The sequence below is a fragment of the Sorex fumeus genome, unplaced genomic scaffold, assembly GCF_029834395.1.
Source record: "Sorex fumeus unplaced genomic scaffold, SorFum_2.1 ptg000036l, whole genome shotgun sequence".
Lineage (NCBI taxonomy): Eukaryota > Metazoa > Chordata > Mammalia > Eulipotyphla > Soricidae > Sorex > Sorex fumeus.
The window spans coordinates 6,098,159-6,123,954 of record NW_026606093.1 but is presented as its reverse complement, the minus strand read 5'-3'; the positions used below and the strand labels follow the sequence as shown (position 1 = coordinate 6,123,954).

The 25,796-nt window shown below is 40.9% G+C and overlaps 1 protein-coding gene across 1 annotated transcript in view; it reads left to right on the top strand.

The window, feature by feature from the left end:
• Positions 1 to 24,368, top strand: part of USP43 (ubiquitin specific peptidase 43) — a 65,729-nt gene extending 41,361 nt beyond the window's left edge. Inside the window, exons 9-15 of the mRNA XM_056117770.1 lie at positions 2,040 to 2,143; positions 10,106 to 10,183; positions 11,496 to 11,622; positions 11,720 to 12,068; positions 14,748 to 14,906; positions 16,811 to 16,975; positions 23,322 to 24,368. Coding sequence (XP_055973745.1) covers positions 2,040 to 2,143; positions 10,106 to 10,183; positions 11,496 to 11,622; positions 11,720 to 12,068; positions 14,748 to 14,906; positions 16,811 to 16,975; positions 23,322 to 24,361 — 2,022 coding nt within the window. The 3' untranslated portion in view covers positions 24,362 to 24,368. The remainder of the gene's footprint in view (positions 1 to 2,039; positions 2,144 to 10,105; positions 10,184 to 11,495; positions 11,623 to 11,719; positions 12,069 to 14,747; positions 14,907 to 16,810; positions 16,976 to 23,321) is intronic.
• The last annotated feature ends 1,428 nt before the right edge of the window (positions 24,369 to 25,796 follow it).

Sequence of the window (25,796 nt, the reverse complement as noted above, 5' to 3'; positions counted from 1 at the left end):
ATATAAAAATGACTTTCTGGACAGAATAAATTGCATGAATTACAAACAAAGGTATTTATCATTGCCAGGACATGTTTTTGTATGTTTTTGGTATCACATCTTGCAGTGCTTAGGGATTACTAACAACTCTGTGCTCAGGGGTTGCTCCTGGCAGTCCTTAGGAGACAGTGACATGCTGAGAATCCCCCTCACTCCTCCTGGACACAAAAAATGCACTTTAGTCTGTTGAGTGTCTCTACAGCCGTTATCAGTTGTTTTTTTTCTTTAAGAGAATGTCTGCCTTTTTTTTCTGCCAAATTTTGGAAAGAACTTTATTTTCCTTCTAATTATATTCAGTAATAAGTTATCAGTAATAATTTTAAAAACTATTTTATTGACATTAATATCCCATTGATGTGTTTTTCACTTTTAAATTATTTATTGTTTGATTTTGTTTTTTCAGCCACACTCAGTTGTGTTTCAGAGCAATTCCTGGTTTGTTGCTCAGGGCACCATATATTGTGCCAGAGATCGCACCTGGTCCTCCTGCATGCAAAGCATGACTCTAATTCATTGATCTATCACTCATCACTGGTATATTTTTAATTGTGATGGATATGTGTAATATATTTTAAATGTTCATAAGTATAATTAATCATATTAAAATTGTATAATTGGTGCCACTGTACCTCCAAATATTTATTAGCCCTATAAAAACTCTACTTCATTAAACAATTCCCATTTTCCTCTCTCCTATCCTGTGATAACATTCATATTCTTAGGTAAAGGTAAAGGCCCTCCTGTTGTTCGTTGATTTGCTCGAGCGGGCCCAGTAACGTCTCCATTGGAGACTTTGTTGTTACTGTGTCTGGCATATGGAATACGTCACGGGGAGCTTGCCAGGCTCTGCCATGTGGGCGAGATACTCTCGGTAGCTTGTCGGGCTCTCCGAGAGGGGTGGAGGAATCGAACTCGGGTCGGCCATGTTGGCTGCGTGCAAGGCAAACGCCCTACCACTGTGCTATCGCTCCAGCCCTGCTATCGCTCCAGCCCTATAAATTTTCTTACTCTAAGTATTTCATATAAATCAAATCATAGTATTTGCCCTTCTCTGTCTTGCTTATTCCACTAAGGGAAGTGTTTTAAAGATTTATTCATGTTATAGCATGTGTGAGTGTTCTTCATTATTAAGGCTGAATAATATTCAGCTGTGTATATTCCATATTTGATTTTTCTGTCCATTTGTTAATGGATACTTGGATAGCATCTGCCTTATGACTATTGTGAAGAATGCCATTTCAACTCACTTCAATTTAGAAAATTGAAACCTGAAAAAAAATGTACATCTTAACATTAAAAGCCTGGGTAATGTCTCTTTATATGGACTATTTTAAAGTATGTACATATTTAACATTGGTAAATAAAATGTTGTTACTGTGTTTGGCATATCGAATACATCACGGGTGACTTGCCAGGCTCTGCCGTGTGGGTGAGATACTCTCCGTAGCTTGCCGGGCTCTCTGAGGGGGTGGAGGAATCGAACTCGGATCGGCCATGTTGGCTGCGTGCAAGGCAAATGCCCTACTGCTGTGCTATCGCTCCTTATTTTGGGAATTTGTAATAATTCCCAAAATTATTTGGGAATTTGTGTAAGATAGTAATAATCATCTTAATGAAGTAAGTTAGTTATATACTAACATGATTTATTTTTTGTTAACTGTATCAACCTCTACTTTAAGTTTTTGATATTAAAAACACTTTTTATGTTTTATAAGGTATGTTTCAAACAGTAGTAGTTTATTGTGTTAAAAGGTTTATCTTCTAAGCAATAACCTTCTGTTTATAGGTATTTAATACTATTAAGGGATGTTAAAGTTAGCAATAAAATCATATTTTTGAGTCATTAAATTAAACTACTAGTTTAATTTAGGGTGGTGGCGGGCTTAAGCTGTACGGCACTTGCCCCTGCATAGCATCTGCAAAGCCCTAAATTTGATCCCCTATAAGTCTAATAACATTTGCATGCATTATGACCACTTCTTCTGGTTTTGTCTTGGCAGAACCTAGGGTCACTGTTCTCCATTCGGGTTGTGGGCCTCTCCGTGCCTTGTAGCTACTTGTCTCCACAGGATAAACGACCACTCTATCACTGGGCAGTTGACAGGTAATAGAACATACGAGATATGGTAAAGGAATAAATATAATCTTCATTCCTTTGCAGCTATCATGTGATTATAATCTTAGCTACTCTTGAACACTAACCTCCCTAGTCAAATAAATCAGCCTCATGTCTATTAATGATTCTACTCTTATTAGATGGGTATTCAAGAGGTATTTTTATAGAGAGGTCTTTTGATAGAGAGGTATTTTGATAGAGAGGGGACCCTGAGATTCTGAGAGACTAAGTAAATTGCTTGTACTTACAACAGATAGTGGTTAAGAATTTGAATTTGATCCCAGGTCAATCTGACCTGAAATCCCAAATTCATACAAATAGGTCATGCTACTAAATTCAATCTTAAATATGTCCTTTAGGGTAAAAAGTCTATTACAGAACCTTTGCCCCACAGCATAGGAAATTGTGAACTGTGACTGAGGAATAAAACCAGTATGGTCAACTCTCCAGTGGCATTGACTTCCTGGTCCACTGTGTATTGACCTTTATACATTTCATGTCATTCAGCTATGCCAAGTCAACTAGAGGCTCTAGCGCAGTATGTGAGAGGCATTTTGCTGTTTAAGGAAAATGATCACTCTGGATAAGAACTGAGTGTTGAAAGTAGGGAAAGGGATATACAAGATAACCTTTGAAAGGTGGGGTTAGGGGGTGGAGAGAGAGAGAGAGAGAGAGGCAGGTTGGGGTATGGCAGGAGGGAAACTGGGGACATTTGTGATTGGGAAATGTGCAGGAACGGGTGTTAGAACATTATACGACTGAAACCCAATCATGAACAACTTTGTAACTGTGTATCTCACTGTGATTTAATAAAAAGGGCGGGGGGGGGGGAGGGGAGGAGAAAAAAGAAACTGAATAAAGGGCCAGACCTTTCAAGGGTACAGCATGTAGGGCACTGGCCTTGTGCCTGGCTGGCCAGGTTCAATCCCTAGCACCCTGTATGTTCGTGAGTCCTGCCAGCAGCAGTCCCCAAATGCAGAGTCAGAAGTAAGCTCTGAGCACTTCTAGGTGTGGCCACAAAACAAAAATAAAATTATAAAATTTAAAAAGAAAGAAAGAAAGCTCAATAAGGTTTCTTTTATTTACTAGTTTGGTCAAGTGAAGCTGACTGAACCCATAATGTAGGTATGATGTGATTTATAAAATCATACATTTGGTCTTGTCATGATTTCTGAGACAGGGTTTCTAAACTCTTTAATTTTCTAGGCAATGAATGATGAAGATATTAATAATATTTTAATATTAATAATAAAGTTTCAACCACATTTGAATTAATAAATTAAATGTTAAAAGGAAGGGCCTGTTGACAGGTAATAGAACATACGAGATATGGTAAAGGAATAAATATAATCTAAATATAAACAACAGTAGAGTTAGAAGCCTGCATGCAGGAAAGGTAGATTTCGAGTTGGTGAGCTTGTGAGGGGCAGGGAGGGGTGAGACCAGGAGGGCAGGAAGGTCTGCGCTGCTTATTCCATCCTTGCCCTAGTGTGCTTTTCCTAGTCAGCCTTTACTAAGTTAATTATAATTCTATAATATAATATGTGGACTGATAAGTAAGCAAAATGATTCCTTGCATTCTGACAACCACTCATTACACCTCCTTTGAGGGGAGAAGTTTTATTGGACTGGGTCCTTAACCTGTGAGATCTGATGTTTCCAGGTAGATAGTATCAGTATTGAGTTCATTGGTAGTTTAGTGAGTCAAGGTCACAGAGAACCATGCCAGAATTGGTATTAAAATCTGAATTGGTTCTAGGGAAGAATTATAAAGAAGAGCCCTTCCTTTTTTCCCCCCATACACCCCCCCCCCACACTTAAAAAAATTGAATCACAGTGAGATGCGCAGTTACAGAGTTGTTCTTTGTATGTATGATGGAGTTTCAACACTCATCCCTTCACCAATGCACATTTCCCACCACCAATGTCCCCAATTTCCTTTCTACCTCCCCCCCCCACACACAGCCCACAGCCTGCATCTAAGACAGACTCTCTCTCTCTACTCTCTCTCTCTCTCTCTCTCTCTCTCTCTGGATGTGTGTGTCTTTCTCTTCTCTCTCATTTTGTTTTTTGGCACTGTGGTTTGCAGTACTGTTACTGAAAGGGTATTGTGCACATCACTTTAACTCCTTTCAGCATTCATCTTATGTCCAGAATGATCATTTCCACTATCATTGTCATAGTGGTCTCTTCTCTGTCCTAACTGTACCCACCCCCTTCCCCTTGGTGGCAAGCTCCCTACAATGGGTCAGTCCTCCTGACCCTTCTTTCTACTGTCTTTGGGTATTCACATATTAATGTTTGTTTGTTTGTTTATATCCTGCAAATCCTTAAATGTGTGTCCTTCTCCCTCTGACTCAGCATAATACTCTCCTTGTCCATTCATGTATAAGCAAATTTCATGACTTCATTTTTCCTCATAGCTGTGTAGTATTCCATTGTGTACTCTACACAATGAAGCCCTTACTTTTTGAGGGAACCAGAAATTTCTAGGGTTCATGAGTATTCCTAGACATCCCCCCCCATACTACATTACATTTTCTCATCCAGTTTTTCTGTATACCACAGATAAGTGAGCTCATCCTGAGTCTATATTTCACTCAACTTGAAATCTTCTCATTCCAATCAGGTTTCAAAAAATTCCATGATTTCATCATTTCCTACAGCTGCATAGTATCCCATCGTGTGTGTGTGTGTGTCCTGTGTGTACCACTTCTTCATAATCCATTCATCTGCCATTGGACACCAAGGTTGATTCTATACCAAAGTTTTTGTACTAAGTACAGCAATAAATAATAGTGTGCATAATCCTTTTTAATGCATTTTTATGGTTCTTTAAAGTATGTATTTTTTTTAAATCTTGTTGGTAGATGATCAAAGTTAAATTGCTTGGTCATATGGCAGTTCTTTTCTATGTTTACTGAGGACTCTCCGTATTGTTTTCCATAGCAGTTGACCAGACAATAATTCCCACCAACAATAGATGAGAGCTGATTTTTCACCACATCCCCACCACCATAAATTGTTCCTACTATTTCTGATTTGTGCCATTCTTCCTGGTATGATCTTGATTAGGACTTCTCTAATGATAAGTGAGGAGTTAAACATTTTTTCATGTATCTAATGACTATTTTCTTTTCTTTCTGTGAGAAGTGTCTGTTCATTTTCTGTCCCCAAGATTTGGTAAGGCTTTTGAATTTTTTTTATTGATCCCTGACCACTTTATTTATTTTTTTAAGGTTTTTTTTTAATTTGTTTATTGAATCACCGTGAGAACAGTCACAAAGCCTTTCAGTTTAAGCCTCGGTTGGTTATACAATGATCAAACACACCATCCCTTCACCAGTGCAACGTTTTCCACCACCAATAACCCTAGTATACCCCCTCCCACCCACCCCCTGCCTGTGTAGCCGATTTCCACTTTACTCTCTCTACGTTGATCACATTCAATATTATGACAACAGACCCAACATTATTATTTGAAATTTTCCCCAATATTCAGACCTGCCAAAAAGACATCATTAGTAATTTGTTTTCTATTGCTGATTATGAAGAGCATAGGATGTTTTGCAGCTGCAATAGTGGCCACACAAATTTGGATTTCTGATATTTTAGCAACAAGCCTAGAGAGATTACTGCTAAAAGCCTCTGGGTTCTGAGATTGGTTTGTATGCCTCTGGGATCATGATCGTTCAGGAACCGGAGGAGGCATTTGTGGGTGGCAACCCGGGGCATTGTCATGGTGGGGAGCAGGGCCAATTCCATCTCCCATCCCACGAGGCCCCACGTGCCTCATCAATGCAGTCTCATACCTGGCTGTTCATTAGGCTCTAAAAGATGGAGGCCACTATGCCACTGCCGTAAGGGGGGGACATGAGGAGGGACAAACACCCTTCCCCTCCCAGAGCGGCATAGCACCATAGTTAAATGCACAGTCCAGATGCATTTTGGTTGGGCATTATATTCTGCTCAGATTTTCCCACCACCATTCAAGCCTGCCTTTCAGGGACAAACACTAGATCATTTACTTTCCATTGATCACTTTGCATATCAGAAAATGTCACGTGGCTACGTAAGTGGCCACGCAGTTCAGAAGAACAGTCCTGGTACCCGCATACTGGAGTCATGCTTGTAGAAACTCACGGTTGCCAGGATTCCATTTGGAGAAGACTGATCCCTGAGCACTTTATATCAACAATTTATACCCTTGATATCAACCATTCATCTGATATCTTGAATGCTAATATTTTTCCCATTCAGCTACTTTTAGTTTTAGCCTGTATTTGTTTTCTCATGCAGAAGCTCTTGAACTTTATGTAGTTCAGTTTATTTATTTATTTTTTAATTTTTTTGCCTTTACTAGTGGTATCAGATGTCTTTAAGGTTTGAATCTTGAAGCACTCTATCTATATTTTCTTCATTGTACTTGATAATTTCCAGTCGTATCTCAGGGTCTTTGATTTGAGCTAGAGATTCCCAAATATCTGAGATCAGATCTGATTTTATCTTTTTCAGAAAGTGATTACACTTTATAATCTGTTAATCTAACAGTGTCTGTGCCCTTAGGATGCTATTTCACTGGTCATGAAGTTGAATATCTAATATTTCTCTTTGCATAGCAGATCATTATAGACATTTTTGAGGAAAGGTACAATACCCAAGAACCCTTAGGTTTGGTAATACTTTGGTGGCTGAAGGGGTGAAGTTCTCAGCAGGACACATCATCCACATGGTTTTGGTTTGAGAGGAGGTTGACAGGGGCTTCCCTTGGATCCAGGGGACCCAGAAACAGGTCACATGAACTTGAATTTTTCCTTTAACTCCCATAACTTTCCTTTTTTGGAAATATCTTTCAAAAGTATTGATCTGTACTTTTTTGAAAACAACCCAATAAATGTGCCTCTTTCACCAGAGGTAGTTTGAGAAGTACTAGGACAGAATTGAGTACACAGCAAGTTTATCATGCTAAAGAGAGCCCTGCCTTGTGGTTGTTGCAACCTCCTGCCCACCCACCCTCCCTTTATAAGATAGTGGCCTCCTCAGGAGCCTTCAGGGCTACACTTGACACTACGGATGGGGTAAGATGAAATGGTGCTGTGCCAGGGATTCAGCTCAGGACCTTGTACATACAAAGCATGTACTCAACCCCTTCCAACTAGGTCCTTATCTCTGACTATATTGGCACTCTGGTCCCTATTCCCACCCTTGCTCCCATCTCACTCTGACAGTTATCCATCCCTATTGTAGTACCTTTTGTTTTCTAGAAATATTTATTTTGTGAAGACTTATAGTAAGATGCACATAACATAAAATTTACCATTTCGGCCATTTAATAAATGCACAGGTTAGTAGTGCATTCGCATTATTCGCATTACTGTGTGACCATCAATAACATTCACGGACAGATTTTTTTATTTTTAGTGTTTAAAAAAATTTTCCCCTCTCCATGATTGTAGTTTTTATGATGGTCATGGGTGACACACATAATTGATTGTAATGCTCACCAGGCGACACACATCTGGTGGTGATACACATTCAGCCATCATGCTCACTGAGGATCATACACTTTGGTTGCATTGCTGCACACGTACTTACTGAGGTATTGATTCCCTATGATTGTGATACTCCTGAACATTCTGATGGTCATGCTTACTAGGGGTTGCTGGGTCCTTGCGTATGTGTTTGTTAGAGACATAATCTCTGGCAATGGTACCTAAATAATTATTGAGTTCCATTTTTTTTTCCTTTTTACTGGGGGGTGGGGTTGGACACTCTTGGAAGTGCTTGGGGTCTGTGGTGCTTGAGCTATCTCCAGCAGTGCTCAGGGAGGTACATGGCAATGCGGACCAAATTTAGGGTCTTGTACATGTAAAATGGGCTCTGCTTCTTGAGACACCTCGCTGCCTTTAGTGTGCAAGAGTTTTAGTTACAGTTCATCAGAGATCACACATTTCCTTTTTGGTGCTGGGAATCCCAAATGGAGCTTCTCAGTCTAACACCCACTCAGCATATGTGGGTGGTATTGAAGATCAGACTCTCCATCTCCATCCCCCAGGCTCCCATACCTGTTCCATTTACCCAAGTGAACAGCCCATCCCATTGCCCATTTTTTCCAACTCCTGGAAACTCGTTTTCTCTGTCTCCATTCATTTGACTACTCGGACTACTTCAGCATAGTTCATGGAACTACTTAAATCTCTCCTATTTTGATGCCTGGGGATTTGTATAATAGGGTTAAACTCCAATTTTTGTTTTCCACTCCTGATTTTTAAAAAAGCAGACTGAAGACTAAGGCAGAAAGGGCTCAACATATTTGATTTATTGGTCAGGCTGATTAAAGGATAAGGCATGGTCCATGGATGAATCCAATGTGAGTTTTACATACATTTTTTCCAGAATTGGCAACTGCCCCCCCCCCCACCACCAGCTTTAGTCAATGCAAAGAATTTAGCCTTTTGCATTGTGGAAATGGAGAATTTGGGGATCTTAAGGAGATAAACTTAGATCTGGAGTTCCTACTGTTTCTCTTGTTTCTCATTGTGTCTTCCCTAAAATATGTGTTCTAAACTCAGTCTTCAGATGCAGAAATGCTTTCAGAGAGTTTCAGGCATGAATGAGAAGGCCAGTCTATTAGCTTTTGTTCTTTTTTTTAAATACTGGATTACTTAATTATTAAAAAAAATTTTTTTTGATGAATCACCATAAGATACAGACTTGCAAATTTCCGTGATTACAGCCAGTCATGCAATGATTGATTACCCATCCCTCCACCTGTGCCCATTCTCCACTACCTGTGTTCCCAGTATTCCTCCCGTCCCCTGCCCCCCCCCCCCCAGAAGTCTATTAGTTTTTAGGCCGCTGAGAAGAATATGCTGAAGGGGCTGAGCTGATCACCCTGTCCTAGTCTCATCTCCCCTCCTTTGAAGGGGCTGAGGTAGACTATGATAGTTCTCCACAGTCATGAGACTAATCAAGCCAAGAGAATTCCTACTAGACATTTCTTAATCTCTTTTTCCCATCTGGCTTTTCTCTACCAGAAAACATTTCATTCCCGGACATGTCAGTTCTCATTCACAAAATTTTATCCTTCAGGGGAGGAAGTAATAGCACAGCGAGTAGGGCATTTGCCTTGCACGCAGCTGACCCGGGTCCGATTCCCAGCATCCCATAGGGTCACCCCAAGCACTGCTAGGGGTGATTCCTGAGTGCAGAGCCAGGAGTAACCCCTGAGCATTGTTGGGTGTGACCCAAAAAGCAAAAAAAATAATTGTCCTTCACATGAGTTTAAATTCTTTTTGGAATCATCTTGGAGATAGGGATTCTATGATAATTTCACTTTTCCTTGTAATGCATTATTAAAATTTGGGGGTGTAGACATTCCAACCATTTATTCAAGTCTTAATTTTAGGATAAAACCTCAGGTGCTGTGCTTTTGTCTCATCACTTCTACAAGCAATCTCTGAAATGGTGTAAAGCCAAGCAGCTGGGAATTCTAGCTTTATTCACACTGAAAATTTCTGGGTGTGGAAGGATCTGAAAGAGGGTATGGGTTGTGGCGGTGGGTGAGGAGGGCACTGCATTTGGATTGAGGTGGAGAAAAGTTAGCCATTCATCTTAGACATTGACATAGATGGGTATTTTTGTAGAACATTCAAGAACCGCCCTATACACACTAAGAAGATAGCTTGAGCTGCAGTGGGAGAGTTGTTCTCTGTTCTTACAGTAATCTAACTTTTCAAAGCGCCCAAGATCCCAAGGGAATGGAAAAAGTGTATTCATAGGTAGATTTGGGATGACAGCTTAGTAGAATTACAGCCCAGACAAGACCTCAATTTCTAGTCAGTTTTAGGTATTTATATTTGGGACATTTGGAGATAGACCATTGTACACTGCAGATATTTGAGAAGGTAACTCTCTGCTTTCTTACTGGCTCTCTTATCCTCTCTTTAGAGTTCTGCACCTCAGGAAGCCAGGAGGCCCTCCACACATCAAGCTGGCTGTGGAGTGGGATAGCTGGGCTAAGGAGTGGTAAGTGCAGTAGGCTTTGACCCTATCCACTTAAGCACTTTCCTGTGCCCGGTTCTCCATAGTGTGACTGCATTCCTCCCTGATGCTAGGAAATGTATTATTTTGAGAATCTGAGTGACAATAGTCTGGTTAAAAACGACAATAATATCACTGGTAAGAATGATGGTGGCACATAGTGCTAGTATTAGTAACTTTGCTCGCACTAGTTCAGCGATTATAGGACATCTGTTCCATTACACAAGTCTCTGCTTTGAGTCTTGTACATGTTTGCAATTTTCTCTTTATCATACCTACTCACATGGTCAACTCTGGGCCTAGAGTCAAATTCTGGTTTCTCTCTCATACATGAGCTGGGTGATTCCTTTATCTCAATTTAATAAGGTATATCTTTTTTTAAAAAAGAAGTTTTTTAGGGTTTTTTGGAAGGGTGAGGAGGGGTCATTATTGAAGCAGAGCTTAGAGGGTACTGAGGCCAGTCCTGATGATGCTTAGCCAACGAAACTGGGAAATTCAGTGCTTAGGTCTGAGAATGTGGAGGTGCTTGGACCCTTTAGTATCAGGTGCCACTTGTGTTGAGTTTGCAAGTCTCCAAGACTATACCTGGTAGTTCTCAAGGGTCCATGAGGAACTGAGTTTTGAATTCAGGCCCCTACATATGCAGACTTGGGCTGGAGCGATAGCACAGCAGAAAGGGCATTTGCCTTGTAAGCGGCCAACATGGCTGGCCCGAGTTCGATTCCTCCACCCCTCTTGGAGAGCCCGGCAAACTACCAGGAGTATCTCACCCACACAGCAAAGCCTGACAAGCTACTTGTGACGTATTCACTATGCCAAACATAGTAACCATTGTCACAATGGAGACGTTACTGGGCCCGCTTGAGCAAATCAATGAACAATGGGAGGACAGTGACAATGACATATGCAAAACACATGCCTGTGACTGCTGAACGATCCCCTGGCCCTATTCTTAATCACTGTACTTGACTACCTCTACAATCAGTTAATGTACCTTACTTTGAAAAGGAGCACTATTTAGTTCACTAAGTATTTAATGCTCTGCCACTAGTTGCTAAATTCTGAGCAAGGACAAAACAATAAAGACAAGTAGCAAAGATCTGGTCTCTCTCATGGAGCTGTTTGGGGAGAGGGAAAATTCTAGATAATTTGAGTAAGGGCCAAGTCCAAGCATGCATGCACAAGATGCCTTTGCCTCAGCTAGTGAAGGCTTCTCCCTTGTTTGCTAAGCAGCCACTACAGTACAACTCCTCTTGGAGTGAGAAGTGCTCAGTGCCTTGGTTTCCTTCCCATGCAGCCTGTTCGGGAATCTCCAGCAGGAGAAGGTCCAGGACGCAGACAGTGTGTGGCGGCAGCAGCGGGCACATCAGCAGCACAGCTGTACCTTGGACGAGTGTTTTCACTTGTACACCAAAGAGGAACAGGTTTCATGCTGGGGAGCCTGACCACACTGGGAAACCAGCAGGTGCTCTGCGGGGCTGGGAGAGCAGGGCCTCACTGTCTCGGTGACTTTATTTGCAGCTGGCCCAAGATGATGCATGGAAGTGCCCCCATTGCAAAGTCCTGCAGCAGGGTGTGATGAAGTTGAGTCTCTGGACCCTTCCTGACATCCTAATCATCCACCTGAAGCGATTCTGTCAAGTGAGAGAGAGAAGAAACAAGCTCTCCACACTGGTGAAATTTCCACTCTCTGGTCTCAACATGGCACCTCACATGGCCAAGAGAAGTGCTAGTGCCAAGTCTGTGCTAGGCCCTTTGCCTTCTTGGAAACAACCAGTATGCCTACCCACCAGTTGCCCGCTGGACTTCCTGTATGATTTATATGCTGTCTGTAACCACCATGGTAGTCTACAAAGTGGACATTACACAGGTGAGATTTATCTTTGTACTCACTGCTGCTGTTTTTCTGTTCCATGGCATTAACCTGTCCCTCCAAATGCCCTGGGAATTAGGTATTCGTCATAAAGTCACCGACACCAACTGTGTACCAGGTACCTACAGAGGTTAATGGAAACTTTTTAAGCCACGGAGCTGGTTGTTTGATGTATAAAATACCAAGTTAGTTATAGGCTGACTTTTGGACTCTATCAAATAGAAGAGATAATTATTGGAACCAAAGTGACATTTAATCTCATCCATGACTTAACATAGCACTGTTGCCAAATTTGATATGTTTTATTTCTATGGGGTACGTTTAATTTTTTTCCTTCACAAATACTTGAGAGAAATAGAAACAATAGCTGTAATTTATTCAGTTCTTCAAAATATACATTATTCAAGAGTAACAAAAATTTTTAATTCATCAAAATAGTTTGTTTTTTGAATAGTGCATTAAAGTGCCTGCAACTTGGAAAATACTGATCTGTATAGAAATTCAGAATTCTTTGAATCAATATCCATTTAAAAGATTTTTGTGTGGCTGGTACCTAGTGCTCAGAAATCACTGTTGGTAGTGCTCTGGGAACCATGCAGTTCCCAGGGTCAAACCCAGAGGTTCCTTTATCCCAAGCATAAACGAACTACTATGAGTACAAGCATACTCTCATTCTAAACTATTTGGCTCCCAAACATTATTTATTTTTCAATTTCGTGTTTGGCCATACCTGGCAATGCTCAAAGCTTACTACACTCAGAAATCACTCCTGGCAGAGATCAGGGATCATAAATGGTGCTGGGGTTAAACCCAGATTGGCTGCATACAAGGAAAGCACCTTACCCATTGCACTATCTCTCTGGTGTCATTATTAAGTACCCATTTCATGTATAAAATCCTATCCATGCTGGTGCAGTAATAAACAAGGCAGATATAGTACTTTAATAGAATTTCAAATAGTAAAAAGTACCTTCTACTTTAGTACTTTTACTGGCATTATGGAAAATTATTGGCACTGAAACTTCTGAGGTGACACAATTGGGTCAATAACTGATGAAGTAGAACTAGACAGGTGAGGAGAAGGTGTTAGTCTCAAGAGACTCTCTTTCATTTTTGGTGGGAATGCTGACTGGTCCAGCCTTTCTGGAAAACAACATAAGCATTCCTTAAAAAACTAGAAAGTGAACTTCCATATGACACAGCAATACCACTTCTGGGAATATATCCTGAGGGTGCAAAAGAGCATAGTTTCTACTATGCTAAGAGCATAAATGTCATTTCTATGACATCTGCACCTGTATGTTCATTGCAGCACTGTTCACAGTAGCCAGAATCGGCAAACAACCCGAGTGCCCAAGAACAGACGACTGACTAAAGAAACTTTGGTACATCTACCCAATGGAATACAATGCAGCTGTTAGGAAAAATGAAGTCATGAAATTTGCTTATAAGTGGATGGTCGTGGAGAGTATCATGCTAAGTGAAATGAGTTAGAAAGAGGGGGATAGACATAGAAGGGCTGCACTCATTTGTGGAATATAAAATATCATAATATGTCCCTAGCATTTTAATCTTTGTAACCTAGAGCCAAGGGTCTTTCTACCTTTGATACCTTCATTTTCCTTATATTGTTTTATGTATCACAGATAAGTGAAAACATCTGATAATCATCCTTCTATTGTCTTCACTTAACATGAAATAAAAAAGTTGCAGGAAATTACATTATTCCATCATTCTTTGTTACTGAATAGTATCCCATTGTACATATATACCACAACTTCATTATCCACTTGTTACTGGCCATTTGAGTTGATTTAATATCCTAGTAATTGTATTCAGTGCTGCAGTGAACCAAAGTATACATATGTTTTTTCAAATGAATGTTCTTCTGTCTTGGGGGTAGAACCAAGAAATAAAATCATTCGGTAAATGTGAGCTTTATTCTTACTTTTTTTGAGAAATAGAAGAAACTTTATTGTAGTGCTGAAAATATTATTTATGAATACTTCCTTAATTTTTTACTTCAATTCTTAAATATGAATGAATTACACTATAATACAATGTACATTTTTTTACATAATTAAAGTTACTTTATTTAATTGAATCGCTGTGAGAACAGTTACAAAGCTTTCAGGTTTAAATCTCAGTCATACAATGATCAAACACCCATCCCTTCACCAGTGCACATGTTCCACCACCAAGAACCCCAGTGTACCCCCCCATCCCATCCCTCTCCCTGCCTGTGTGGCAGATGATTTCCACTTTACTCTCTCTCTACTTTGAATACATTCAATTTTTCAAAAGAAGATCCACCATTATTATTTGGGATTTTTCCCCCCAACCATCAAAGCTGCCGAAAAGGCATCATTAGATAATTTGTTTTCTATTGCTGATAATGAAGAGCATATGATGTCACGAAGCCTGCCTTTTTAAGCTTTTCTGGAGAAATGAAGTGAACATTAATAGAACGTTTGAAAATAAATTGTGGCTTCCTTTCAATTGGATTCATCTTTTGTATCAAACTCTAATAGTAAGAATCTTGGAGTGTAAGTATTGGTCTTTCTGATTTGGCAAAATTTTCTCATTCTATTATAAATGTACATTTTTCAACAATGGTAATGAAAAATGGATTTTGGAGACTCTACTAATTGGGATTTGTGGTTTGAAACTTTGCAGCTTATTGTCGGAACTCTTTGGATGGCCAGTGGTACAATTATGATGACACCATAGTGGAAAAACTTAGAGAAGATGAAGTCAATACCCAGGGGGCCTACATCCTCTTCTATCAGAAACGGAACAGCATCCCTCCCTGGTCTGCCAGCAGTTCAATGAAAGGTGGGTGCTGTTACCCATTATGGGAGAGGGGGCTTGGAATATGGAGAACAGGAAGGTCTTGCAGAGGTCTGAGCACTATCTGCTAGTATCACATTTGTTAAGGATGTAAGATACTGAAATCTTGGATAGAGGAAAAGAATATATTTGTGGCACTTGATGGGATCAGATCCCATATTTCCTATTTTTATGTCAAGCCCAGAATTTTTAAGTATGTACAACATAAACTTGCATTCTTCCTTTAGAAAGATCAATTAGTTATAAAGGAAGCAAGGTGCTACTAGAAGGTGCAAGTACCCTCAGACTTGCTTGGACGTACAGGATTAAAATAACAAGGAACGAGGAGATAGTACAGTGGGTAGGGCACATGCCTTGCACACAACCTACCTTCAATCTCTGGCATCTCGTATGGTTTTCTGAGCCCACTAGGAGTGGGTTAAGTGTAGATTCAAGAATAACTGCAGCGACAGGAGTAGACCTAAATGTAATTCCTAAGCTTAAGTATAATACCTAAGTGCAGAGTCATGAGTAAAACCTAATGACCACCAGTTGTTCAAAAGAAACAACAAAAAAGTAGCTTAGGTTTACAATTTTATTTGAGCCATTTCACTTTGTGAACTAGCTAGCTTTGGTTTGGGATGAGAGAATTCTTTTTTTCTAATTTCTCAGATTTCCTTCTCTCACAATTATGGCAAATGACTATATAAAATCATGCCCCAGCAGGTCTAAATTGAATCTAATGCAAAGCCCTCCTTTCTCCTTTCTCTTACAACGGTGAGTGAAGAACATTCCATATTTAAAACCTGGAGTTGATAACAAGTGTTTTCATTAAATGAATTTTAACACTCATAAACTTAATTTCCTTTTGGGGTTTTATTTTTGTTTTTTGTTTTTCCTTTTTTCCAAATTGTATTTTATTAAAGTACCATGAGTTACGAAGTTACTTCTAGTTCAATTTTTGACATACAATGTTCCATCACCAGTATTGCCACTGTTGTCAGTGTTCCCTTCTACCAGTGTTCCCAGGTTCCCTCTCCTGCCCCACACCCATGCTGCCGTATCGACAAATCTTTTAAATTTGACTACTAAAGTTTGGGTCTTGTGATTTTTGTGCTGTTGACACTGTGGTTTGGATCTTCCTTAACACCACCATGTACCTGAATGCCTTTGACCCCTACCCCCGTTGCTTCTTATCTGTCTCTTGCCCCTTTTTTCTTTACCCTGTTTATTTTCCTCCCTTCTTCATACTCTGTGACCAAGAGTGATCTACTCCTATCTTTTAAACCATAGAATTTTCTCATCTAATTACTCTGAATACCATATAAAAGTGATGCCATCCCTAGCTTGTTCTTATTCTTCTGCCTCACTTCATTTAACATATCTTCCAGGTATCCACCATGTTGCAGCACATTGTTTGATTTTATCATTCCTTACAGCTGCGGAGTTTTCCCTTGTGTGTAATTACCGCATCTTCATGGCCCACTGATCTGTTGTTGGACATCTAGGTTGATTCCAAATCTTAGCTTTTGTACTAAGTGCTACTATGAATAATGATGAATAATGGTGTGCATATTTTTCTTTGAGTGAATATTTGGGGCTAGAGACCCAAAAATGGAATGGCTGGGTAATATGGTAGCTCGATTTTAAGTTTGCTGAGAACCTTTCATACTTGTCCCCATAGTGATTGAGTCAGACAATATTCTCACCAGCAGTGGATGCAGATTTTCTTGTCTAAAATTTTCAGCTTGGTTACTGATTTAATCAATCTCCCGCTCATGAGCTTGTCTTTGCAATTCTATTTTTTTCTTTAGCTTCAGGGGAAGCAATGGGAGTCTGGTCACAAAATGCTTCCCTGGAGCCCTGAAGCCCTGAGTCTGGGCACAGCTTCTGCTCTTTTTCTTACACAGGTTCCACCTGCTCCTCCTTCTCTGAGCACTGGCTACTGAGGCTTGGGGGCAATGACAACGGCACCAAGGAAAGCCTGCTACCATGGAGCTCACCCCCTGGGTCCCCCCAGCCCCCTGGACCTGAGTCGCCCCTCCTTACAAACCACCTCTCCAGTCATAAAATGGGTATGTTTCTTTCATACTGACAAATTTGACGATTTCTTTTAATTTTATGTAGCAACCAGCATTCATTTATCATCTTGGTGAGGTTAATGAGATAATCAGTCTATGAAGTTTATTCATCTCTAAAATTTGTCTTTCGTGACCTTGTGCTCTCCTTCCCTGCCCACTGCAGGAGTAGGCATGTTCTTCCTTAGCTCTCTAAAGCTTACCATCGAATGGGGAAGACAGAATGCCAATAATTAAATGACATGGCGTAAAGCGTATTTCATGGTAAAGAAGTCAGTCATCAGAGGAAGAAGGCATCAGCTGAGAACAGGGGCAAAGGATAAGAAGCACTCTTAAATCTTACATCTGGGGAGCTTTCTGAAGATGTGACTTTGGAGCAGAGACTTGAGTGAGAGTTTCATGTAGAAGTCTGGCAGTGGGTTAAGAAGGTGAAGTTTTTTTTTTTTTTATGTAAGAGTACTGCTATTCATTCAGCCACTGATGAACTGATTAAATTGGGCATGGACTCCACCTTACTTTTTTTTCATTTTTTATGGTTTTTTATGTATTGAATCACCATGAGAGCAGTTACAGAGCTTTCGGGTCTAAGTCTCGGTCATACAATGAAACACGCGTACCTTAACCAGTGCCCATTCTCCACCCCCAACAACCCCAGTATTCCCCCATCCCACACCCTCCCCCTACCTGTGGGGCAGATGATTTCCACATTACTCTCTCTCTATTTTGATCACATTCAATATTTTGATACTAGACCCACCATAATTATTTGAGATTTTAAGTGTGAAAGCATGGGAGCTATGTGAGGGCTAATGGAAGTCAGCGCTTGACTGGAGTATAACAGATGATAGGAAGAGAAAAATAATAGAAAGTGAACTGTAGTCAGGCCGTGATGTGCCTTTGACCTGTAGTATGAAGTTTACATTTCAGTCCAAGTGTGGTGAATATCTGTTAGGGAATTTTGAGCAGGCAGTTGTTAGATATGACTTCAGTACTCACAAATCTGAACTACTGTGAGTGATCCAGAGCAGAAACCAAATGGCGGCTTGTCTAGTTGTGGTTCTCCAGGGATAGCTGTGCTGCCTTGGACTGGTGCATTACATAGATAATCAGATTTAGAATATATTTCAAGACAGCACCAACAGGATTGCTTTGGGGTTTGAGGAAGAAAGAATAATTGAGGAGAACTCAGCTTAAGTGATTTAATAACCAAATAAGTGAAAAAGTAGTGCAGTTCATGAGGTGGGAAAGAATTGTGTGGGAAGCAATCAATTTTAAAGGAAAATCAAGAAATGTTGTGATTCGTGTCTTAAATTTCTTTCGTGGAATATAAAGATACAGAAGTAGCTGTATGTCAAGATACATGGCATAATGGAATACAAAGGTAGAATCATGGCTGAGCTCTCCTTGGGAAACTCCACATGAAGACAGAAAAGAGCAGGGCTAGAGGGACAGTACTCAGTCCCTCCCACTTGCATCACAAGTTGATACCACCAGGTGTGGCAAAAGAGCAAGAGACACAGATAAAAACAGAGTAAGACTAAGAGGCTTTAAGGTCAAACCCTGCAGCTCCTAATATCTGAAGGCAGAAAGGGAAACCAAGAAACTGAGAAGAAACTCATGATGCAGCTCACTAGTAGAGTACTTTGCCTTGCATGTGAAACCCTGAATCTATACCCAGTACTGCACTGGGGAAAAGAAATTAAGAAGGAGCTGTCAGGGAAATGCAAAGAGAGTCATGTGATTATGGGACATTTATGCAGAAAAGAAGTAACTGGCCACTGTGTCACATCCTATGGGGAGACTAGGAAGAAGGGCTTGAGGGTAGTTAGGTGAACTTTATGCTGCAAGCCCTTTATCCTTTAGCCCTGTGTTAAACTACCCAGTTGACTGAGAATTACTGGGAAGGGACCGAGACTCCCTTACTCAGCTTCCTGAGACTGATGGGATGAACCATGCCCCCCCCCTTTCTCACACACACATGCACTCTCTCTCATTCTCTCTCTCTCTGTCTCTCTCTCTCTCTCTCTCTCTCACACACACACACACACACACACACACAAAGGTCTCTATCATCATCATTATGAAACTCTGACAACCTCATAAATTATTCTCTGTTCCAAATGTGATACAGGAGGAATGTATTTTTTACCCTTTTAAGGAAGTGAAAGATACGGTGTTCACAGTCAGCCATAGTACCAGGAAGATCTCTAGAGAGACAGAGAGGGTCAGGACTGATAGGCAAGTCATAATGGATAATTAGGTATTCTTCATAATAAGTCTTCTAATTACAATAAAGTAAAATGTATTTTACTTACTAGATATCAGAGTCTCTCAGAGAGTTGACATTAGCAGTCCTTTCATGAAAGCAAAGTTGAGCTTTGGAAATCAACAATCTGAAATGTTTTCCTCTAAAATATCAGTACTACAAATAGATCCTGTTCTCTCTGGGCGCCAGAGTCCTGGCCATGCAGCTCTTGTATTTGAATTCTAAATTTTAATTTTAATTTATTAATAGTCCAAATCCAGTGAATAGGTTTTCAGTAGAGTTTGTGGCCACTTCCTCTTTTATGGGAATGAGGGAGATGTTTTTTTACTGTCACAATGAGTAGAGGAGACTATTGACATTTTGTACCCAGTAAGCAGGGAAGCTAAATGTCTTGAAATACCTGGGAATGGTCTTTTTCAGTACAAAATTGCCCATTACTGATGCCAGTTGTTATCCACAGAGAAACACAGATAGTTTCAAAGCATCATTTTCTAGTAGTTTTGGTCATGAGACTTTGTAATAATAATGAAGACATTTTAAATTTAAATGAATGGATTCAAGTTTTGTGGGAACTGCACTTTACATGATTAAGGTCAGGTGTTGGGAGAGACTTGATATGGAAAAGGATATAAAAATGCAGTATTTTTACAATTTTGACAACACTGCCATGTAAAACCATTGATTGTTTGTATCTTTCTCAAGGGCTACTTGAACCAAACAAAGGGCCCTAGAACTTAAGTTTTTCAATGTAGCTGTATCTGGTGATAAATATTTTCTATGAACTTTATTGGTCCCCAATAAAGCTAGCTATGTGTACCTAGGTCGAGAGGTCAACATGACAAATGACCTGGCACCTGAGCTGCGCAGGAGGAAGAGAGTGGCTTGGAACGCCTTCAAGAACGTCGAACAAATAGCTAACGTCGAAGAAATAACTAAGAGGACGAAGAACCTCCGGCTCCGGGCACATCTCTTTGATTCCACTGTTCTTCCTGCATTAACATATGCCTCAGAGACCTGGGCCCTACGCAAACAAGATGAGAACGCTATTCAGGTCTCCCAAAGAAGAATAGAAAGAGCTATGCTTGGAATATCACATTTCACTCAAATGAGAGAGAGAATCCGGAGTTCTGACATCCGTTGACGATCAAGAATCAGGGACGCTGTCTCATATGCAAAGGTGTTGAAAATCAGATGGGCTGGTCACGTAATGAGATTTAAAGACGACTGCTGGACTAGAACTGTTACCGACTGGATTCCACGGGATGTCAAAAGACTGCGTGGCCGCCCACCTTCCAGATGGTCAGACTTCTTCGTCAAGATCATGAACGATCGGTTTGAGGCCCTTCATGTTCCCAGAGCGAACAGATGCCATTGGGCTACACTAGCACGTGACAGGGACAAATGGAGACGTTACTGGCGCCCGCTCGAGCAAATCAACGACTAACGGGAAGTTAAGTGATTAAGTGATTAAGTTATTGGTCCCCAAAGTTTTTATTTTCCCCTATTTTCGTTCTTCCCAATTTTGATTTTCTCTTTGATTTAAAGGTTACCAGGCACTTACAAGTTTTTTTGGTTACTTTTTGATTCTTTATTTCTGATTTTGTGAATTGGATCCATTCATCACTTGATCACTTGACATACCATTACTCGTCGATTTGCTCGAGTGGGCGCCAGTAACGTCTCCATTCATCCCTGTCGCGTGTTAGTGTAGCCCAATGGCGTCTGCTCACTCTAGGAACATGAAGAGCCTCAAAATGATTGTTCAGGGTCTTGAAGAAGTCTGACCATCTCATAGGTGGGCGGCCATGCGATCTTTTGCCATCCTGTGGAATCCAATCGGTAACTGCTCTAGTTCAGCGGTCATCTCCAAATCGCATTATGTGTCCAGCCCATCTAATTTTCGATGCCTTGGCAAACAAGACAGCGTCCCTGATTCCCGATTGTCGATGGAGGTTGGAACTCCAGATTCTTTTTCTCACTTGAGTGAAGTGTAATACTCCAAGTGTAGCTCTTTCGATTCATCTTTGGAGACCCGAATAGCGTTCTCATCCTGTTTTCATAGGGCCCAGGTCTCTGAAGCGTATGTTAATGCAGGAAAAACAGTGGAATCGAAGAGATATGCTCAGAGCTGGAGGTTCTTCATCCTCTTAGCTATTTCTTTTACACTCTTGAAGGCATTCCAAGCCTCTCTCTTCTTCCTGCACAACTCAGGTGCCACGTCATTTGTCATGTTAACTTCTCGACCTAGGTATACATAACTGTTGCATTCTGAGATGTTTGTTCCGTTGAGAGCGAATGGAACGTCAGGAATGAGACCGTTTCCCGTGACCATTGTCTTTGTGAGATTCAGCTGTAGTCCAACCTTTTCACACTTATGGTTGAAGTTGGCCAGCATTTGTGCCACTTGGTTAATGTTTGGTGTTATTAGAAAGATGTCATCAGCGAGACAGAGGTGGCGCACTTGCCGACTGTCTCTCTTCACTCCCATTCCTTCCCATTCCAGTCGTTGCATAACGTTCTTGAGGGTGGCACTGAAGAGTTTCAGTGAAATGGTATCCCCCTGCCGAACCCCTCTCTTGACATGGATGATCACTTCCTTGTAGAATGGTGAGATCCTGGTAGTGAATCCATAATACAGCTCACGGAGGATCCTGATGTATTGATGAATGCCCAGTTTGTCTAGGGCTTCAGTGACCACTTCTGTCTCAACAGAATCAAAGGCCTTCTTTAAATTAATGAACATTAGACAGAGCGGCATCTTGAACTCCTGAGAAACCTCAATGAACTTGGTTACCATGTGGATATTGTCAATCGTGCTGAATCCTTTTCGGAACCTGGCTTGCTCACATGGTTGTCCTTCATCTAGTGTACTGCCATTCGTATTCAGGGTGACTCAAGTGAACAGCTTGCAGACAACAGACAACAGGCAGATCAGGCGATAGTTATCAATGTCGTGGATGTCTCCCTTCTTGTACAGTAGAACAGTCCTGCTAGTTTTCCATTGGGACGGAACCTTGCATTCAGACAGGTAGTGTGTGAAGAGCCAAGCCAGTGTATTGATGAGTACTGACAGCAAGTTCTTCAAGTACTCGGGTCTGACCTTGTCTGGACCAGGTGCTGTTCACTTTTTTACTGACAAAATGGCGTGTTGGATTTTGGAAGGGAGAACGTTGGGAATGACATATCCATCCTGCGGAATTTGGTATGTGGGCAAGTGCCCTGCCTGCTTCCACCAATCTCCGGCGACCCAGGGATCACACCTAGAAGCCAAGCCCCACCCTACAAGTACCTGATAAATACCTCATCAGCAGACCACCACTACCTCCGCTACCTCCACTACCCAGCTGCCGCCATACTCCAGGCCGCTTTCCAGATCCATGAATATGGTTTTAAAATTATTTTCTTTTTATAAGAACTTACATGTTTATTATTTTTTCTATACCCTCTGTATACTTAAAATAATGCATTTGTTCATTTGTGTCATATGAAATTCATTTCATTACTGTTTAATTAGGTAAACTCCGATTTATTTAATTCCCTGAAATCTTTACATTTATCTTTTTTTTTAGAACTGTCTGGTTAAAAAGGATATATACTGAATATTTCCTATATTGCTATGTCTTCAAATAAGCACTCCTAGAACTTTAAAATATTTTGCCTTAGATTGTTAGCTGCTTTGTTGTTGGTCTCTATATGTTTTTTGTTCTGTTCTTGGAGCTTATTCCTTGCTTTCTGCTCAAGGACCACTCCTGCTGGTGCTCAGGTGACTTACATAAGATGCCCATGATCAAACTGTGCTGTACCACATGCAAGGCAAATGCCTTAGCCACTGTTCTGTCTCTTCTACCCCAAGCAAGTTCGAGTTAATTTTTGTTTTGAGACCACATCCAGTGTTGATCAGAGCATCATATCATATGTACTAACCCTTTTAGCTATCTCTCTGATGCAGTGAATTAGTTTTAAGTGCTTTCTTATAATTAGTATGTTGCCAGATTTTTTTAGTTTGTTTGTTTTAAAAAGCATTTCAAAATATTCAGAGCCTATTTTGAATACTGTTGCTCATGGTGTTTCTTTCAGAAGGATTGGAATCCAGACTCCGGGAGAAACGCACAGGAGGCCGAAGTATGAGCATGAAGGCGCTCACCTCTTCCCAAGGCAAGCAGAAGACCTTTAAGACCTTGCCCTCCAGGTGGTCTTTTGGACCCAAGGAGAAGCTACCTGGTGCATCTGTTGAGTTGGTGGAATATTTGGAGACCAGGGGGAGACCTCAATGTACGAGCCAGTCCATTGTCTCATTGTTGGCTGGCACTGCAGGTGAGAATGAGAAATCAACAGTGCCCAGGTCAAACACCTCTGCCTTTGCCAAGGATGAAGATGGTGAACTAATCAACCAATGTTTGCTGGCCACAGCTCCCCACCTCCTGGGCCATCCTAGCCACTGTGCCAGAGACACAGGTCATCTACACACAGCAAGGAAACACAAGGAAAACTCAAGGCCGGATATCAGACTTCCAAAACAGTTTGACCTGCCCCTCATGGTGATGCCCTCTGTAGAGCATGAGAAGCATTCGTGTCTAGAAGACCAGAAGACTAGAAGCTGTCAGGGAAGCCACAGCACAGCATCCTCTGCCAAGGGAGACCTGCCGTCTGTGGAATTACCTAGAAAAGGTGCATGCAATCACCGAAATCCCTTCACCAAGATGAGGACTAAAACAGAAGGAAAGGTTTGGGAGACAGACAGATTCCCCCAGGGGACGTTCACCTTTCTAAAGTCTGTTTTTTGGAAGAAGGAAAACAAGAAGAATGACCAGGTAGAAGTAGCTCCCCAGGTACCTCCAGCCTCTCTCATAAGTGGGAGACTGACTCTGGCTGACAGTTCATCCGCTTCACTCAGTCCAGCCAGGGGACATGGCACACACCTAGAGAGGGATATCCATTCAGCTCCCGCCTCTCTCCGCCTTGCACGCAAAGTTAGCAGGCCAATAAGGGGCAATGCTCTTGGTGCGTCACAAAGGAGTGTTTCAGGGGAGCAGACCTCTTCCAGCACCTTGCAAAAGGTGAAATATCGCACTCTTTTTTTAGGTCAAAAGAAAATATTACCAGAGTCCAGCTTTTAATAAGTTCCAGTCTGTGTGAAGCTGGAGTTCTTGAAACTCTACACTAACCAGCTCGAAAAAAACTTGTCTTTAGAGTGTGTTTTGGGAAAGCCCATTGTCATATGAAGTCTGAAAATAAATTTGTGTTCAAGTTTTGCATCTGGGCTTCCAAACCCTGTCTTCCTTTATTATTTTGCTCTTTGATTCTAGACCACAAGGGGGAGCTATTGGATCAGTGTTATCATTTCAGTATCAAATGTTTTCATTTGCTTCTCTGAAAAACATTGTAATGCGTTTACTTTTAATTTTTCTCTAGAATAAATAATTCTGGGATTCAAAAAATGATGATAAAAATCTGATGAGAATCTCAAGAGAGAAACAGGAAAGAAGTTAATGAAATTTTATAATATTTAATATATGATAAAACATTTTATATTTTTTTTAGGTTACCTTTAAGAGTTAGTTTTTCAGGTTACCTTTAAGAGTTAAGTTTTGATACTGAGAATAAAGGACGTTTCTTCCTTTTGAAGTAGAAGAGATCTATCTATAATTTTTTATTTAATTTTTATTGAATCACTGTGAGATACAGTTACAATGCTGTTCATGATGAGATTTCCATCATGCAGTTTTCCACACCTGTTTCTCTCCACCAGTGACCCCAGTTTCCCTGCATGTTTCTTCTTCTTTCCCTCTTTCTCCTTCTCCTTATCTTCTTCTTCCCCCCTCTTCCTCCTCCTCCTCCTCCTCCTCCTCCTCCTCCTCCCCCCCCCTCTTCCTCCTCCTCCTCCCTTCCTTCTCTTCCTTCTCCTCCTCCTCCTCCTAGTGGGCATTATGATTTGCAATACAGATACTGAGGGGTTATCATTTTTGTTCCCTATCTACTTTCAGCATGCAGTTCTCATCCAGAGTGATCATTTCCAATAATTTCTCTCTTTGTCATAGTGGTCCCTTCTCTGTCCCAACTGCCTTTTCCTCAAGCACTTGAAGCAGGCTTCCAACCATGAACCGGTTCTCCTGGCCCTTGTTTTTACTGTCATTGGGTATTAGTTTCATACTATTTTTTTAATATGTCCCACAAATGAATGCAATCATTCTATGCCTGTCCCTCCTCTCCTGACTCATTTCACTTAGCATGATAGTCTCCATCTTTATCCATTTATAAGCATATTTCATGACTTCATCCCCCCCCAACAGCTGTGTAACATTCCATTTTGTTGATTATACCATAGTTTCTTTTTTTTTCCCCTTTATTTTATTTTATTTTTTTTTACAGTTGTAGATTTACAATTTTTTGTGCTTTGGTTTCAATTATACAATGATCAGATACCCATCCCTCCACCAGTGCCCATTTTCCACCACCATGGATAATATCCCCCCACCCACATCCCCCCATCCCCCCCTGCCTCTGTGGCAGGGCAATCCCCTGTGATACCATAGTTTCTTTAACCAGTCATCT